Source organism: Rousettus aegyptiacus, unplaced genomic scaffold (genome assembly GCF_014176215.1).
Source record: "Rousettus aegyptiacus isolate mRouAeg1 unplaced genomic scaffold, mRouAeg1.p scaffold_m13_p_3, whole genome shotgun sequence".
NCBI lineage: Eukaryota > Metazoa > Chordata > Mammalia > Chiroptera > Pteropodidae > Rousettus > Rousettus aegyptiacus.
In genome coordinates, this window is record NW_023416306.1 from 120,296,139 (window position 1) to 120,316,071 (window position 19,933).

At 39.7% G+C, this 19,933-nt stretch overlaps 1 protein-coding gene across 2 annotated transcripts in view; it reads right to left on the reverse strand.

The window, feature by feature from the left end:
• Positions 1-15,665: 15,665 nt before the first annotated feature.
• FBN1 (fibrillin 1) overlaps positions 15,666-19,933 on the reverse strand; it is a 216,439-nt gene continuing 212,171 nt past the window's right edge. Inside the window, exons 65-66 of one of the 2 annotated variants that reach the window (XM_016163229.2) lie at positions 18,183-18,357; positions 15,666-16,965 (exon numbers count right to left, since the gene is read on the reverse strand). In XM_016163229.2, the coding sequence (XP_016018715.1) occupies positions 16,576-16,965; positions 18,183-18,357 (565 nt within the window). In that variant the 3' untranslated portion in view covers positions 15,666-16,575. The remainder of the gene's footprint in view (positions 16,966-18,182; positions 18,358-19,933) is intronic. The other variant, XM_036218301.1, reaches the window with a different exon arrangement.

Below are 19,933 nucleotides of genomic sequence, written 5' to 3' on the forward strand. Positions count from 1 at the left end.
TGTCTGGACCATTAATTCCCCTGACTTCCTCTCTGCCTCCCCACAGTCTGGCAGCAGCTTTGCTGCATTTCTCCTTTGGTTCTAGCTCTCACAACATCCTGATAGGACTCTTTCTTCCTCTTGTTGCTGCAGGCTTCACAGCAGTCAAGGTCTCCCATTGTTAATCTCCAGTGGTTTACCACTTCTGTGGGTTGTTTTTTTAACCAGGCCTGCTCACACTTTTGTTAACAACCCCTTTAATAAACTCTTTCACTCAAACCCTTTTAAACATGCCGTGTCTTTCCTCCCATTTAAAGTATATAATTCAGTGATTTTTAATATATTCACTTAGATCATCATCATAATCAACTTTAGAACATTTTCATTACCCTGAAAAGAAACTCTGCAGCACTTAATTATCACTCCCAATTCCCCTATATCCCCCAGCTATAGTCAACTACTTCTTTCTCTAAAGATTTTCCTATTCTGTATAGTTCATATAAAAGGAATTCTACACTATGTGGTCCTTTGTGACTGACTTCTTTCACTTAGCATACTGTTGTTTTTGTAGTTCATCCATATTGTAGCATATATCAGTACTTCCTTTCTTTTTATGGTTAAATTATACCCCATTATATGGATATAGAAAATTTTATTAACCCATTCACCTGTTGATAGACATTTAGCTTGTTTCCACTTTTGGGCTATTATGAATAATGCTATGACGAATTATGTATAAATTTTTGTGTGAACATAAATTTTTCTCTCTCTTGGATATCTTTGTCTTATCAATTCATAGAAATTCTTTATATATTCTGGATACTAGTCCTTTGTCAGTCATATGTGTTGCAAGTTTACTCTAACCAGAGTCTTCTCTTTTTAGCCTCTTTATATTGTCTTTTGATGAATAAAAGTTCTTAATTATAAAGTAGATGAATATGTCAATCTTTTTCTTCCTGATTAGTGCCTTTGGTGCCTTATTTAATACATTTTTCCTGTTTTGAGCAAATGAAGATATTTTCCTATATTTTTTTCTATCAGTTACATGGCTTAGATTTAGATTTTTAGTTTACCCAGGTTTTTGATGATAAGGAGGAAGATAGAGATATTTCAAAAGAAAAGATTTAATTTCTTTTGCCAAATGGAAATCCAATGATTCCATCACCATTTAATGAAAAATTTGCATTTTCCCATTTAGCTACAGTATGACCTTTATGTATGCATGAGTCTTATATAATAGATTATTAAGTTGATCCTTGAGTGATTGCCATTTTCTACTCTATAACTTTCTGCATTTTTCTAATTTTGCACAGTAAAATTAAAAAAAAAAGATATGTCTTTTATACAATTGGGAAAAAATGAGAAGTTGTAGATTAAGAGATAGCAAAGGACACCTGGAGATCTTTAGACTCCTGAGGTAGGCTTTTCTTTTTCTGCTTTTTCTACCTATGTTCCATTATTCTCATTATCGATGGCAAGTAGCCAAGAATCTTCTTGTATCTGCAGCAGGGAGAAGTGACAGAGCCTCTTGCTCAGTCCTCCAAGAAGCCTGAGTCCTCATCTGAGTTCTTATACCCTGTTTCTCCAAGTTCAGGCTGAGGTCACCTTCCTTGTCCACTAGAGCTGCATTTCTTTTCTGAGCATTGCTGTGGTTTAGGTCTAGAGTGTGACTATAGGAGAAAATAAGCCTCTTCATGAAATAGATCATTCTCTCTTAATGCCCAGATTCTATTGACCATTTAACAACCCATCGGGATCTCTTATCCCCTTCTCCACTTCCTCAATCTTCTGCTTTTCACACGGATGATCTAGTTACTCCTGTAGCTGTGCTTCACTCTCCCTAGTGATGTTTGGGCTCTAGATAAGGAACCTGGATAGGTACCAGGGGTGAGTAAAGGTCTGGAGTCAGACTGCCTGGGCTCAAATCCCAGTCCTGTTATTTCTTAGCCGAGTCCCCTTGGAAAAGTAGGCACATGTAGTAGCAAAGTGTTCATCCCTTGAAAAAGTTCAAAAGAAGTAGATATAATAAGAATAAAACATTGACATCTATATCAATTGTTTTACATCACCAAAATCCTTTGAAGTTTACTTTGAAGGTAGTAGGGCAGGGGTGTGTAGGAATTCAAGAAAGGTCATTATGCTTGATATCTGGGTCAATATGGTACACAACAAACACAATATACTGGAAGGTAGAAGCTTAAGTGGCAGAGGAGACAGCAATAATATAAGCCCTCAGGAATTTATAGAAATTCAGGGGAGAGCACTTGATTGTAATCTAGGTAAGCATAAGGATGGGGATAGGATTCAAGCCTTTTGTACCCAGATCTAAGAGGCAGACACACCCCATCTGAGTTACTCAAGAAGTAGATCCCAGAATGCATTGCTGGTTCTGCCTCCCCCTGTTGTTGGCTGCTAAGCAAGGTGCTGTGGCTCTTCCACTCCTCTCCTCCCTGCTGTGTTCTTTCTTGGCAACGTTTCTAATGGATAGACTATATGAGCAGCTTTGGATCCTGTATTTACTTTGGCTTAGTGGTTCACCACTTACTTCCTGTTAACATTCCTCTTCCCTCACCCCAGAATATGGGTCTCTCTCAGAGCCACCTGCTCCTTCTCTTCTCTATCCCCATAGCCTCTGCTCTCTGATTTCTCCATCAACCACTTGGAACTTGCCTAGGACTCAAATATAACTTCTGTTCAAATATTTTATATCTGAACTTCTTGTTTGGAGTAGATAATGTTTCATTGTAGTGGGCCTTTATTGCTAGAAAGAGGCGATCCAGAATGGTACTGGAAAAGTCAAGTTAATATATCCAAATGATTTTTAAGTGACAAGATAAAGCCTTTTTTCCCATGAATTTCTGACCAAAAAATAATTCAGGCCCAGTGCAGAGGTGATTTTGAGCAAGGAGGCTAGTAGTAAGTTTGAAGCCAAAAACTAACTTAGGAATGGACAGAGGCTCATAACTGGCACACATGCCTTTAGATTCTCTCACATTTACCCTTCTGGGTCTTCTTAACAGAAGCTATTGGCCTACTAAAAGTGCCAGGCCAGTTTATAGTCTAAAGTCAACATGTGTATTAAATCACCATACTGATATATGGCATGACATGTCCTGACTACTCACAAACTACTTGGGTGTCCATCTTCTCCAGTGGACTTTAGGTAAGGGCTTTCAGTTTGGGTGCCTCCACATGACTTTCCTATTTTCTCTGGGTCCAGAGAGTCCACAAAGAAATAATTTTATCAATTTAGGGAGCCTCTTCCCTTCACTTTGATTTGGGTGGGCATCCCAAAGGATGGACATCCCAATCATCCTGACCACTTTAGTGAGAAAAGACTGGGCTGTATTGTGGATCATGGTGTGGGTTTAAATCCCAGTTCTACCATTCATTGGCTCTGTGACCCTGAGCAATTCCTTTAACATTATTTACTCATTTCCTCAACTGTGAAAAGGAGCTAAATGGTGAAGAAGGGACTACCTCTCTCTATATAAAATCAATTTTCTTTCCTGTTTTAGTATGACCAAACATGTTTTTAGGGAATCACACAACTCATTTATGAGTTACCTTTTAAAATTCCCTGGAACCTGGTGTTTGGTGTCTGAGGGTCTTTGCATTGAGGTGACATGGACAGATGAAGTGGAGCATAGCAGGTGCATGTCTGACATCTGCAGTGCTTTGGGACTTGTTCTTATTGCTGAAAATTCCTGTTTGAAAGGATCTGGCTCCTGGAATGGACGGGAGCTACCTCAGACACCAGGACATAAATTTTATGGAGGAGATGTCTCCTGGGTGGCTTGGTGGAATCCCAAAAGTGACTGCTGGCAGTGGCAACCACACTAAAAAAGAACGAGGCTCCTTGGCACACTAGGCAAGGTTTTGAGTTTCATGCCTTATGGTAGTACTAATCTAGACTGACCCCTTGGAAAGGAGAAGGCTTCCTGGGGCCTCAGAGCTCTTACATAGACATAACATGATGCAGTGACATTAAATGCTCATGTTTGAGAGAATGTGAGCTCATTTAATATACCAAACTGGTGAATCGGTGACATTTGTAAAGTGGTTAGCATGTTGCCTGGCACATTTTAAGGGCTCCATAAATGATGCTCATTATTATTAAGCACACGTGCCACAGCAGCCAGAGGGCAGAGTGCTCCTTGGCAGCTGATGCTCCCTATGGAGAAGGCAGTGGCTTCGGAGCTGGGAAAAAGGACTGGGATCATTTAGTAGCTGACACATATCCAGTCGCTCCAAGGAATCTACCATCCCAGCACAAAAGTCTGACCCAATTTTCTGGGCCCTTCTCCTGAGACTCTGGTTCTAGCCGCAGATCCAAGCTGGAAGCATCTTTCCTCTTAGCTGGCTGTGGTTGGAAGGCAGAGGAGGTGACCTGGGGCTTGCCCAGACTCGAGAACCTTGAGCACTAGCTCATCTCCTCCAGCACTCCCTGGGGGTCTGAGGGCTGTGAGAAAGGGAGGAGAGAGGGTGTGGGGCACCTCTCATGGTCAGGAAGGCCTCCACTCCCTTGGAACACATAGCAGCCAGACTCTGGGGTCATCACGTTGTTTATCATCCTCAGTCTTGGGGAGAACATGCCCATGTGACAGCATTTTGCAAGATGGAAAGTACTTTCCAAATATACAAGACTTCAGCCTGGGATTTAGCTGTAGGACTTTTTGAAACTTGGAGCATAAGGTCCTGTGCCAATTCTCTCAAAAGGGGATTCACATCTCCTAAGTCATGTCGGGGTGGAGGTGCCACATTAGCAACTGTAGTTGCAAACCTTGAGTTCCATATTCTCGCCAGGAACCTTTCTGTGTTCCTAAAGCAGAAGAATGAAGAGTGGCACGGGCTCGGCCATCCCAGGCATTGATTCTCATGGAATCTGATTGTTGGAAACACAGAGAGTAGGCTCAGAGGAGGGAAATAGGGGAGCAGGTGGACATAACAGGTCAGAACTGTATCATGTTTTTTTCACAAATGTGCCAACCGAAGCAGAGAAAGTCTCACCTACCTGTCCAGATTCACCACCCATCCTGCTGCCTCCTTCCGCTGTGCTAGATGACCTTCGTTTGTCCTGGTGGCCTTCTACAAACTTAAAAGTTTTCCTTCTTATATGTTACTATTCTTTTCCAGCCACCAGGGCAAAACCATGTTCTACCATCACTAATTTCACAGGGTGAACTCAGTGGTTTGTTTTCATTTCTCCCGTCTTCCCTCAGGGTCCTGCATTTCACAGCCACTAAGGCACCCATGACCTTCAGGTGTCAACTCACCTCAGAAACTTTGAGCCCTGGTCACACTTGTTTCACCTTTCTTTTCTTTTAACAAGATCTCATACAAGCCCTTTTACTTTAATATTTCATAACCGCTCCTCTAATTCTATCTCCTCAGTTTTCATACGTAGGAGACCACATAAAATGTGGGAAAATGGAGACAAGGAGAGAAGTGACTTTCCCTAGGTCACTCAACAGAACAAAACAGCAGGGAAAAGGATCTCTCCTCTCCCTTGTGGCTCTGGAATCTATTCCCACCCTTCCACTCCCCAAACCACCACCTTGCTGAGGCTTCCTGCCTGGACTCATGCAAGATTTCATTATTTCAACAAATGATTGACACACAAACAGCCTCTGACCTCATGGCAAAATGCCCAGTGAGATAAGTGGGCATTGGCCAAGTGATTGTAAATGAGCAAGGAAGAAGGGCAAATCAGATGCTTCTTGATTTATTCCACTACCTCAGTCTCTTGGCATCTCAGACAATCCTGCACACTCCTGCTGGATAATACTTCTAATATTCCCACTGTATTCCAAACTAGTCTAGGCAGGCATTCTAGCTCCTCCGTGACCAAAACCTCACGACCCTACTCTTCCCTTTACACATCATACCTGCCAGCTGGCACTATATTGCCCACTCTGTTCTTGCCCGCTTCAGTGCTCTTACTCATGATATTCTCTCCATATAAAAGCCCAGCTTGGCTGCCACATCTCCAAGAAGCTTTCACCAACACCTCTGATGGAAATGATCTTTCACCACCTCCACTGCATACTCCCTTACCAAATCTTAGGACTTCTTTTGTGGAAAAGATATATGTTACAATAGTCAAGGAATTTACAACTCTTTTTAGGTAATGAAAAATCCCACAGTTGACAATGAAACTAGAAGACCTTGGGTTGTTCACCACTTGGCTCTTTTTTCAAAAGCCCGCCTTTGTCCATAAAACATTTGCAATTCATCATTTCTGAGCAATCACCACGTTCTGGGTGCTGATTAGCAAAATATGACATGCAAAACATGGTCCCTGACCTCTGTGAATGTACATTTCGAGAGGTCTCTAAGAAGGTTACAGTCTTCATCAGCTGAAAAGCACTTATAAGCCCTATTTCTTCAGAGAGCTGCCCTCCCCTGGGAGCTTAGCCTGTGCTAGATATCGGTGCATGTGATTCACAGCATAAATGTAACTCGTAGCATAACAGTGAGTGCATCCTCGTTTTCTTGACTTGGCACATTCACTCTGGTACTTCTCAGCCAAAAATGTCTTCCTCATATCTATTTTTCAGTACCCTACTCAGGTTCCCTTCTTTCTTCCTCAAACTTATGATCTCCCACTCCTTTGAACTTCTTTCAGGAACTTGTAATTCGACACTACATAATTCAGCTCTTCCTTGTATGGCTCAGCAGTGTGATGTTTAGTGGCTTTGGAGTTTGAAGCAGAGAGAGGTAGCTGACAGCCAAAGATGTTTGCTCTTCTTTCATTAGGTCAGGTTGTTCCTGGGACACAGCTACCAAGCCATTCCATTTCCCAACCCCTTGCATCTTACTGGGGCTTTGAAACTAATAATGGGCAATGAAAAGAAAAGTGATTTATCATGCTTTTGGGCGGGGGCCATTACAGTATCTTATGTACCATTGTCACTCTTCCTCTTCATTGATGATTTTGAGTGCCAGACATTGGAAATAGCAGAGGGGCCTAGATTCCCCAGTCTCCACCTAGCCAGTAACTTTCCAGGAGAGCCAACCAGGAATATCTGCAGACTTCAGGCAACAAATAAACTTCCATTAGGTTAAACCGGTGAGATTTTTCTTGACCAAAACAGAGTTAGATCAATTTAGAACAAAATCCCATCTCAGCCACTTGTTAGCTGTGTGATGTTGGGACAATTACTTACCCTTCCTGGGCCTCATATTATCCATTAATAAGAAGGGTTTAATACTACCTAACTTTGCAGAATGATTATGAGGCATAAATATTTCTGAAGTGCTTGAGACATTGTAGAAACCAAATATTCACTGGAATGTGGTGTGTGTGTGTGTGCACGCGCGCGTGTGCGTGTGTGTGTACATGTACTCCTGTGTAGTGGCTTCATGTGTGTTAATCTTTTCGCTAGATTATAAATCCCTTGAGTAATGGTTTAATGTTGTAGACCTCTTGTGCATTTTCCACGAAGCCTAGCATAGTGCAAAACACATAGAAGGTCTCCATAAATATTTACTAAGAGGCAAAAACTATACTGGTTTAGAACACAAGCAAAACGAACTTCCTGTGCCTCTTCTTTGATGGTCTCCTGTCTTAGGCCACCCGTCTCCCACCCACTCCATCACATACTTCCCTTTATTTTCTTCTACCTATGACCCTCTCCTGCTAGTCTAGTTGCCTCAGCTTCCCACCACTCCACCCTTTAAAATTTTTTCTGTGTGTGTGTAAACTTGTGACTCGGTGAGTAAATGGGTGTATCTATTTGGATAGAAGTTCTTTTGTGGGTTGTAACTGACGGAGCAGAAGCCAGATGAAGAAAGGAGGGGGCCGATTATAGAAGTATTTGGAAATAGATCATGAGGAAACCATGCTAGAGGTGATCTTTTTTCATATTTTTGTAAACGAGCTACAGACACGAGATGCATGATGAAATCTCTAAGTTGGAAGATATTGCTAAGCACTTCTGCCCAGGATAAATATTAAGTTGATGAGGATCAACCGTCTCATCAGATTGGTATGTTGAGACTTTGGGAATTGTGTCAATGTGTTTTTAAGAAGAGGACACATATTCAAGAATAAGAACAATGAAGGAACAATGGATTATCTGAAGTCAGTTTAGCTTACTTAATAAAAATCAAACTCTGTCTTCCATTATTGGAAAGGCAGTTGAAGTTCAAGTCTGATAGTATTTGACATGCTTTTTTACACATAAGTATATTTCCTAACTCTTCTGACAAAAGCTCTGTAAGAAAAGGAAAGTAATGCCAGAATACTTGGATGATAGTAGATAGAGAATAAATTCCCAACCAGTAGGAGGCAAACTTTTTTTTTCTGTGGCCCTATTCAAGAACAAAATTTAAATGTTTGGACACACACACTTGCATGCACATATGCACCATCCAGAAATGTAATATCTACGACTGTAGTACAGCATTTAAAAAATTATTTCTCCGATATAGGCATTTCATTTAGAGAGAGCCAAACTTTCAGAAACAACATGTATAATTAGTACACATTCCATTCCCCGCGTAGAAATTTGGCCTTTTGAACATATTTTGTATGAGATGAGAACTAGGGGTGTGGAATGGAGGGAAGCTGGGAGGCGTAACTGAGGGATTAGAAAGTGAAGTGCGCGTGAATCAGTCACAGACCAGGAACCACAAGGAAGCAGTCCACCAGGACGTCACTCCTGGAAGTGCGGTCTGTAGGCTGCACTGAGGGCAAGACAAGTGACACTCTCTTCTCACGTACACCTCACCCCAAACTTTCAAACTCATAAGTTTAAGAAGACCCACAGCTGATATGTGAGTCTGAGAAGGACTATTCTAGGAGATCTCAAGGCAGGCTAAATGGACAGGTGGCTGCTCCAGGCAGGCTGATTTGGTGCCTTCAACTAGATAGTGTTTAAATATTATTTAACATTTGCTTAGTAGAGACAGGGAAAAAATGTTTTTTTTTTTTTTTCCTGAACTAAAACAAATCTTTCTTCATATTCCACATAGAAAATTTATTATATGCATTGAATGTGACAACATTTAAACTTATTTGGAATGAATCTTTATTTCACATCTTTTTCATCATCTATAATTGGATAGTCCTTCACACATGAGGGACATGGAAATATAATTGAGCATTATTATTCAAAATACACTTTAAAGTTCCTCTTTCTATCTCTCATACTGGCAATAGTATCTCACTTTTTTGTAGTTCTTGTTTTGTCTTCAGTTTTTCTTTTGCGGTTTTCTGAATCGGAAAACTTTTTGGAAGGCATATTAGAGATTTAAATTTTAAGTAATAGATTGCATCACTCGTTCTTGGTAAATGGCACCATGTCTTCATTTCTGCATTTTAAGATTGAGTGGTGTGAGCTTGGAGTCAGATCGGCAGGCTGGATGGTAGCCTGACCCCATATCCCACCATGTAACTTATAAACTCTTAACAGAAATTGTTTCTTGAAAAGAAAATCTCCATTTTCACTCCAGAGAACTGTCTGCTTCAAAAGAACTAATTTACCTTTTTAGGTTTGTAAAGGTGGAATGAGGAAACTTGGGTTAACTGGGCCCTATTTCTAATTTAGATATCTTTAGGGTTTTCCCCCAACATTTTGTTATGAATAGATTTCACATTGGAGATGTTGACTCCCTGAGAACTACGCATCGTGGGGGCAAAAACTGCAGTCTTGCCCCAAGGTTAGCGTGAATGACAGTCATGGGGTAGGTTAATGAGTCTGGCAACCACCTGGAGACATCCACGCCTCTCTGCTGCTTGATTGTTTCCTCCTGATGCCACACTGCAGGCTCCAGTGAAAAGATACAGTTTGAAGAGTCAGAAAATGTCAAGGTTGATGTTATTGTGTGATGTTATCATGTGATAATCTAACAACCTGAAAATCCAACCAGCTGTTAACAGTGGATGGGATGCGTATCAGAATTACCTGGTGAATTTTTCCAAGTTGCCTTTCACAGTGGGCCTGAAGATTCTCAGACTTGGCTGCAAATTAGAATCACCTGGAGAGCTTTTAAAACTAATAATGGCTGGGCTTCAACTGCAGAGATTCTGAATGAATGGGTCTGGGGTACAGCCTGGACGTTGTGATTTTAAAAACTCCCTGACTTATTCTAATGTGTAGCTAAGGTTGATGTGAATTCTTTGTAGTGAGAAAAAAATGGATATATATAAATTACCCTAATACAAATATATATATATATATATACGTATACACACACACACACACACACACACACATAAAAATTACCCTGGTTAATGTGATTACATATATATTTATAAATTTATGTAAGACTCTATACAGCCTAGACAAATATACTATACATATATATATTTATAAATATATACCCATACATACATATATAAACATATATATATTTATAAATATAACAAATATATAACAAATAATCCCCCAATATTGGTGGCTTAACGTAATAAGGATTATTTCTTGTGGGTGTGGATGATTATGTATGTGCACATATATATATGTATATCTATATACATCTATATAGATATTATTATTATTATTTTTTGGCTATACCTAGAAATGGTATCTAGCACTTCTCCTGACATCTCAATGGCCCCAACCTAACTTCAGAGGAAGTTAGCGGATGTAGTTTTTTTGTGGGCTCAGGAGTAAAAAAAAAAAACAGGGTCGGTGAGCATCTAGTCAGTTTCTGTCATGCGTTAATATTGTGAAAACGTTTATAATGTCCTTATTCGACATGTGTTTATAATGCCTTTATTTAAGAAACATGAATTTAGAGTTTGTGTCAACATTTAAAATTAACTTTATAAATTATATTTGTCTTACATTGGTAGAATCAGTAAGATTCTAAAGCACCTTTCAGGGTGACTCTATAGTGTAGTGGTTAGCTCGTCTGCTTTACATGCAGGAGGTCCCAGGATAGTGCCCCAGGTGGAGCCATGGACCATGCCCCAGCTGAGCCAGGCCTCAGGTGTGCGTTGTGAATGCGTGGTGGGGGAGACGCCCCACCTTCAGAGATCCAGTTCTTAAGGGGAAACAGCAATATCCATAGGTCAGGGGTGGAAGTGGGGTTGGGGGAGAATCAAAAAGGGGAAATAAGCAAATAAACAAACAAATAAATAAAGCATTTTTCAGTTATAATTTCAATAAAAATTGTCATGAAAGGAGTGAGTAGAGAGACCTCAGGCTGTCTAGCTCTGCTTTATCCCAAGCAGTTCTGCCTATATTATGTATGTTAGATTTTAGGGTAAGTTTCATTTAAATGTAGGAATCTAACTCTAAAAATGAACTCACCACTGAAAAATCACCACTTTTCAGTATTTTGTGGGGGAGATATACTAGAATTGTGTTTCTGATTTTGGTGATTCGTAAAGAACTAGACATGGGGTCTTGCAGCTATCAAGGTGACTTTACTACAGAACCATATCTTGTCCCTGTCTCCTAGGACTGTGGGCAGTGAGAACATCTGTACCCTGCCACTTCCTTCAGAAACCTACAAAGTCCAACCACGTCTCTGCCAAAGATACATCTGGGACAGAACTGCTTTGTCTCCCCTTGTTTTAAAGTTCCTGTAAGCTGGGAACCTGGCTTCATTTATCTTTGTCCCTAGTGCTTCATGCAGGTGGCATAAGGTAAGTGCTTACAAAACATTTGTTGAGAACAAGGACAAGGAGAGAGAAGATGGCTTTTTCCTATTTTCACTTGTATTTTTACTTCCTCTAATCTTAGTCATTGATTCATTCAATACATATTAAGTGCCTACTGTGTGCCAGGCACCAAACTGGGCAATGAAGCTATGGAGGATGAAGAAGACTCTTGCTTTCAGAAATCTTATATGACACAGGGGAGGCAGCATACATATGCCCAATACTGATCTTATGAGGATATAGGGAAGGTGTTATTATTAATTCCAAAATACCGATGAGGAAAACGAGACTTAGAGACATCAGGGAGTTGCAGTGACCAAATAACTTAGAAAGGGAACTAAGACTCGAGCACAGCTTTCAGACCTCAGATTTCCTGCAGTGTCAGGATTCCAGCCCAGGTACTCCTGAGGACCTCAGGAACTCAGAACCATACTGAACTCTCAGTGAATTTTCTTTACAAGACAAGGAGAGGTCAAAATTCTCTGAACCAAGAATCACAGACCCTGAGGGGGGAAAAAAAAAAAAAAAACGTGAGATGGAGAGCATCAGCCTTTGGAAATGGTGTCCCTGGCTTCCAAGTCTTCTCAAGTGGACGTGAGACCAGTGTGGGTGGATGTGGACCAGATGGGCATGATCAGGAGCCATTTACTTCCAGGGAGCTGGTTCTGAAGCAGACTGACTGCTGGGCTCAAAGTTTACCATGAATGGCCCACCAGAGAGCCTGCTACGGACAATCTAGAAACATGTAGGAAGCAGCAGGCCTCAGAGGAGTTTGCAACGCTACTTGGGATGATTTGAGTTGGATCACAGGACTGCCCTAGAGACAGGTATAGTGAACACGCTGAAGGCGTATAATCTTGGTGTGACCGAAGACAGAAAGGCTGAACAAATCATGGTGATTTCATGTAGCAACAAAAATACATACACACAAACCCAATCCAGCTTGTCAGACCTTTGAAATTGATATAGCAAGTGCTCATTAATCTTTCCTGACAGATCTAGCCTACCACCTAGCAGAGATTTGAGGGCCACCCAGAGCAGAGCTCATCATGCAGACACAACAACACAAGCCTGTGACCTCTTTCCATCAATAGCTGGTGGGCTCAGTGGGAGATGTGATTATCATCAAGATGTTTTCAAAGGTCTTCATTTCCCGAAGTAAAAGTTGAATCATTCAGGTTTGATTTAATTCTCCCCCAGAGAGAATTTTATGTTAAAAAGGAAACAGACCTCTTCTAATTATTGCAATTCCCAGCACAACTTCAAACATATCAAGTGGGGTATGGAAGTTACCCAGGATCTGCTCAATGGAACGGCTATTTTCTGCTAAATGTCTCTACCTCAGTTACTTAACTTTGAACGTGAGCTAAGGATGTTAGAAATACTGAGTATAATGCCTTCTAGCTGACGCTGTAACCAACACTTAAGGGGCAGAAGGGAGCAGAGAGAGACTAATGCATTTATTTATGAAATGGGAATAGTCACAGGGATCAAAAATAACAATAAATATTAATTTATGTGGAACAAAAATAACAATGGATAAAAAGAAAGCAGATAGTCGAGCTAGCAGGAAATCATACCCACTTACCTGCTATGATTTCATTCAGTTAAAGAGGCTTCTTCTACTGTTCAAGGGTAAAAATGAAACTGATATCCATTTGTAGAGGTCATAATCCAGGCTTGGATCAAGGATGCAAAACAGCCCATGTCCTAAAAAGAGGCTTATGGCTTTGTTTGCCAAAAAAAACATTTTGGATTCATTAGCAGTTAGTTGAAATAACAGATTTTGTGATATTGCCAGGTCCTGCCAAATGTTAGCTGGATGTCAAATGTACAAGACCCTCATGTTTATATAGACATTTGTGAGAATGTCAGAGCCTTTCATTGAGACCCAATCCTGTAAGTGAACCCAGTCATGAACACACATGGAAGTTTGCAAAATCAAATTCACAGCCTTCTTTTTTTCACTCTATTCCTAAATTCAGAATAATACTGAGAATCCTTTCCTAACAATACATAATATTAGGCTCACATTGGGTTTCAAAATATTTAATAAAGTCAATTTTTTAAATAAAATGTTTAAAATTGGCAAGGGGAAGATAACTTTGTCTTCAGTTATGCATGTGAAAACTAATCTAGAAAAAGTAATAATCTTCTAACATTTAAAAACAAACATTTAACAATTACATTTCTAATATACTTCCAAGAACTAGAGTTAAAATCAGAACAAAGTACATTCTGTGGATAAAGCTGACTGTGATTTTAAAATTTCTAAGAGTTTATAGGTATGTAACTTTTAAGTACTCTAATATAGTATCAACCTAATTGTCCTTTATTTTGATTCCTCTAATTTACAAACATGATTTCTGAAGTTTAACAATATTTGTAATGGCAATGTCCAAAGTAATTTTGGCTGAGTAAAGTGCTATTTGTTGAACAAAAATGTAGTTGTTTGTGCAAGTTTAACATTTCACAAGGCCAGCTGAGTTCATTTCAGCCCTACTTACAAAATAATTACTGGCAAATGAAATGGGCTGGGGGGTAGAGACAAGACGTTTTTCAAGCTTCTGAGAGATTTACAAAACCAAGTTCTTCAACCATTGAAAGTAAAATTGCAAGGTCACAATTAAAAGGTACAGGTTTAAATCTCAGAATTAAAAGGGTTCCAACAAGAGGAATATTTACAATGGAACAATGAGGAAAATGTTTCGTTACAGTCAGAAACATGGAAAATATGCGGTCGAAAATTGTTGGCTCCGAAATAAATAAAATCCAGATTGAGACTATTAAAAATATCAAAGTGATCTACTATGTGCCAACTCTATTTTCTTCTGTTGTTTGTTATAAAGAATATCCATTATTGAATATAATGCAGTTCTGGTTAAATTATCAAAGACATTTTCCGTATGCAAACTGTTGTTTACCATATGCTCCATATTCTTCTCTAACAATTTTAGTACACTGCCATCATAGAACCAAAGGCACAGAATTAGAAAGGAAATTTCGACTCATATTTTAACTTCTTAAGCAAGGTACAAATTTCTTCCAAAATAGTCCTTTGACTCATATCTATTGAGCACCTATTATAAGCAAGATTTTTTTTTTTTTGCATGGCAAAATAAAAGACACAAGAAATATTTCAAGATGTAAATGGACTGTTAGGTAGAAAAAAGCATTCTTATCCACTGGCTGCCATTATGCTGAACTGAAACCCTCTAGCTAATGACAGGGAACTCACCACATTGCAAGGAAACATTCTCTCAGAGGGTAGCTTGAAACTAGGAAGGTATGTGCTAAACTGAGTTTTATGCCAACTGCCCCTGGTTTTGTTCTCTGAAATATACCTACTTCTTCTTTAGCCTAGCTCTTTGAAGGTTTTCAGAGGTCGGTTGTGTCCTATATGGTTTCTTCTCCCTTCATGTAGCAATCTCATTTCACCTTTATTTTTGTTACCCTTTACTTTACTGGTGTTACGGATTTTAAAAATCATTTCTACCAGTTGAATGAGTTTAAATTGTTAAGTATTCAATATCGCACTTAAAACTGCATTTTCAAATTATGATATTTAAAAAATAAGAGTTATAGCATTCAATTGGATTCAATTTGGAATTAGCCCTTTGTAATTAGACTAGCACTGACTAACAACAGATGTTTAAGGGGAAAAGAAGGATGGAACACCTAAGGCTTGCCAATGCTGTGTGTATATTTGAGGGAAGGGGACATGATAAATCTTTTATAATGAAACACATGTGCTCTAAGACAATGACTTGATATTTTAAAGCACTTAAATCTAGTAGTTTAAAAGTCACTGGAGTAATTAAGTCATGTTTTAGAAACGATGCTACAATCTAAATTTCATATTGGTGAGACATAATGCTGCTGTCAAAAATGAATTACAAAATAAGGGATGGACTCAAATATGTTAAACTTTCTTCTAGTGGTTATACATTTGGCACCTTTAGAAGCTGTAACTAATGGACTCAGGATAATTTACATTCAGGAGACTTTATTTAGCCTCCAGAAAAGCCCTTCCAATCCCACATCCATACAAGAACACAAAGCCAGGGAATACACTAAAAAAAAAAGAAGAGACTGTTTTATTGTGACATTTATGACATGGACCCCTTGTTGACAAGAATGACCGAGGGTAAGCTTGGCAGACTGCATAGGTGTGATGAAGAATGCACTGGTGATCCTCTGGCTGCTGAGGCTGTTTCCTGGTCCTCCCAGACCTCCATGTGCATGCGGGCCAGTCACAGAAATTTCAATACCACTTGGTGTACACATTTAACAAGTCTTTGGTCTAAATAAGCACCATTACAAACCCTCACATTAAGGGCATTATTATTCTAGTTTATAAATGTTTCAATGATAAAAAATAGCACGATTACAGTATACACACACTTAATTTACATGTAATGTATTATACTCATAACTGAGATAAGCTACTGTACTAACTTGGGTTGATTGAAATTAATGAAGTATTTGAGCTGAATACCTGTAATTTGGTTTCTAAGTTGTGTAAATATTACAGTGCATTTATGAATCTAGTTTGAGAATTTACTAGCACCAAATAGATATTAGAAATGGCCAACCTAGTACTTGTATTTGGAGAAGCAAAGTTTACAATTTGAAAAAATACAACAGTCCATCAATTGAAAGCACATTCCTGTATGTTTGCTAGAAGGATGGCATGTGAGCATGAATAGCCAACCTCAGTGGAAAAACACATCCCAGTTTTCAAGAACTGACACATATGACAAGGTAGCTTAGCTACACACAAGAAGCCTGAGAAAGTGGTTGTTTTGAACTAGGGTAGTCAACTGTACCTTGCTTTTGTAATATAAGAATAGTGCTTATTTATAGAAATTTATGTGGTAAAAGATTGTACCTATGATATGAAGATTCTGATTGGGAGGAAAATTCAGTTCTACCTATCTATCTTTATTTTTTTAATTATTTGGTCTCTGGATGGTGAATTAATGGAGCAAAATCTGAATTTTCATCTTCAGATTATCACCCAGTTCACCACTGAGGTAGTCTTTGTCATATTTATCTTCTAGCTGATTAAGTTCTTTCTTTTTATAAAGTGGAGTACTACTGATTTGTAATGAATAGGTTCCAGCCACTGGCTTCTTCTTTGTGAAGTGGAGGTAGCTGATCCCTTCTTTTTGGTTGATTTTGAAGAAGCCATTTTCATTTCCAGATTCAATCAAGTATCTGTTGTGATTTGTCAGAGTTGTAAGGGCTGGAAGGAGTTCCAGGATTCGAACCTTATTACTGATGTGGGAGATATTGAAAGCGAACATGGCCGTCTTCTCAACATCCCAGCTCGCAAGACTCACATTGGCTTCTATCTCAGGCTGATCCTGGAAAGACACATGGCAGTGTGTTAAATAAAATGTAAACATGCCGCTTATTTCCCATATTAAAGAAAAAGTGACTCGACTGTATCATGCTAATACAACTTTCTTCTCATGTTGTATATATTATGTTGAAAAGTCATGTTCATAAAATGCTTTGTTTAGACAACAAATGCGTTAAACTGGCACATATTTATAACATTCGAAAATATTAAACTTATGTCAAGAAGAAAGACATGTTGAAGTCACTTGTATTTGGATGTCTTTTAATGCAGGAGGTCTCAAAGTGTCCCTGGACCAGCAGCATCAGCATCCCTGGGAATACTGTTAGAAATGCAAATTTCTGGTGCCACCTGCAACCTACCAAATCAGAAACCCTGGGGATAGTGCCCAGAAATCCACTTTAGCAATCCTTTGAGATGATTCAGATGAATACTCAAGTTTGAGAACCACTGTTTTAAAAGATTATTTTCTTTCCAAAGGCTTATCTCATTTCCTAAACCACAGCGGATGTGTTGCAGCACGGATGTTAAGAACCAGTCTATTTCAATTTTGTTCACTGATGCAAAACCTTTCCCTCCGATGGCCACACCTATGAACCTACTTCCTAACTCTGACGATCTGCTAATATTCGATGCTTTTCACCTGGCTTATTGCTTGCCTCTCTGGGACCAGATGTGCTGGATTCTCCGGGCTGGGAGCCAGAGGTCTGGGTGAATATCTGTGCACTTCTGAGTTGACTGAAAGGCTGCAGCAGCCGTAGGCAAAGAAAACCAGGCTGCTAGAGCTCCATGTTGTTTTTGTCTAGAATCCAATTCCTTCACACTCCACATGGCTCTTTTCAGGAGAGGAGCCCCTAGCTTTCAGAACTTGGCGTCCCTGTGTAGGGAGCACGATGTCACTTCACTATTCTGCCCATTTGCTGTCCTGGTTCTCAGACCTCGTCCTTTCAGCAGACTTTGGGTGGATGTTTGACTTTCTTTTTGGCGAGACAGAGGAAATGAGCAAGTATGTGAAAACCTTTGAATGGCCACTCCCTAAAGGCAGCAAGAAACTCCAGAGAGCCCCACAGACTCTTGTAAAATGTTGTCTAGAGCTCAGGGAATGTCTGGATTTTCTCCCCAGGGAGCCTTTCTCACTTTGGAGCATCCTTAGAGGAAACCACAGGAATCTGAAAGGCCTTTCTGCAATAGGAGACTTCGAGAGAAACCACTCTGACTTACCTCAATGTGGGAGGCATCTGTTTCGTTTGTGCTTCTCCGTTTCCTGCCCCGTTTGGGGTAGCCATTGATCTTACACTCATAACAAGCCTCTGGGGAGAGTGAATTGTCATCCATTTCACCACTGGCAGGTGGCTCTGGGCCTCCTCGGCCCACACCCATTCCAGAAACACAGTGCCTGTGGTAGAAAGAGAGCACGGACATTTTTCATGAGAAGCAGGCAATAATGGAGGCGATGTGAGAGTTCTGGTGAAGCCTGGACCCAGCCTGGTAACATTTGGCCATTGATTATTTGTTCACTGAGTGAATGGCTGGTTCTGAGAACCGTATTGAAGTCCTCTGTGTTTGGCTTCTAACCCTTGATTCTCTGAGTTAATCAGTTTGTGTTTCCTCTCTCTCAAGGCCCTATTTAGTACAATGATTTGTCCCTTCATCCCCCACGCCTAACGTGGCAGATGTTTTGCTTTCCTTATGCTGGAGAAGAGACATGAAATGCGAACAAGAGACGAATAGGGTCTGAAAGAGACCATGTGATTTAGGAAGTTAAATAAAAAAGCCTTTTTTTTTTTTTTAAATGAAACAAGCTCTATGGGAGTGAGAAAGGTACAAGACATCCCTGTTTGGTTCCTTGCCCTCTTTCCCCTCAACCGATACTAACACTGCCTCCATCACTATCACCAACCTTCAGAACTCCGGCTTCTAAGCAATTTCTTCTATTATTCGATCTCTTACTTTGGCCGAAGTTCCTGAAGAAAGCTCTATGTGATACCTGAGGTTGATGTAGAAATAAACTGTGAAGCTACACAATGTATAAAATACATGTATCAAAGCTTGCCCAACTGTGGGAAATTGTTTCAAGTCATTCAAAACCACTAGGGCCATTGGCTCTGACTCATGTGAGGCTGGACAAACAAACTCATGCCCAAGAGAGAACTAGTTCAGTTGTTTTTCTTTGCCTTTCAGTTATCAACGCCAAGTTGTGAAGGGAGGCTTGCATGTTTCACAAGTACCTTGTTTTCTTATTCTGCTTACTATTTCATAGGCCACTTGGAATGTATTTAGTAGGCTTCCCTTTCAAAATGTGTTGAAATAGCCGAATGACTCTAAAAGAATCTTTACTTTGGGGCCTGGTCCACTCTAGTGATTCACAGAGAAGCCAAACTGTTGTAAATGGATAGACTTCTAATGGGTCATAATGTAGACCAGAGATTATTTATCTCTTTTTTGTATTAGTTGGGCTACTCTTTGTAACACATCTTCCTTTATGCCCTTAAGATTCAATATACAATGCCAATGAGCAGAATAATTTTTGTATTTTTCAGTAATTGACAGGTTCCTATGATTTTCTGCAGTCCTGCCAGAGCCCAATACATTTCCTTTCCTCTTTATCTTGCAACATGAAATGTGTAGAAACAATAAAAATGGATGAAGTAATAAATGTTCATCCTGTGCATGTGTATACATTCATATAATGATTAAATTATTGGAGGACAAATCCCAAATTTGCAGGCATTGCTTCTTTTCTCAGAACTCTTTTCCAGTATTTTCATATCCCTGAAACACCACTTATAAGAAGGGGGACTACAAAGCTCCACTGGCCAGAAGCCAGTGTAGAGTGTCACAATTTTTGCTGGGAAAATGGTTCTGGCATTAAATGTATAAAGAATGAGTCTCCTGAGAGCCAGACACAAACATCTGGGAATTTGTGCCCGATAGCTGGCATTCTGTGTGCTTCTCATGAAACATTCTTTTAT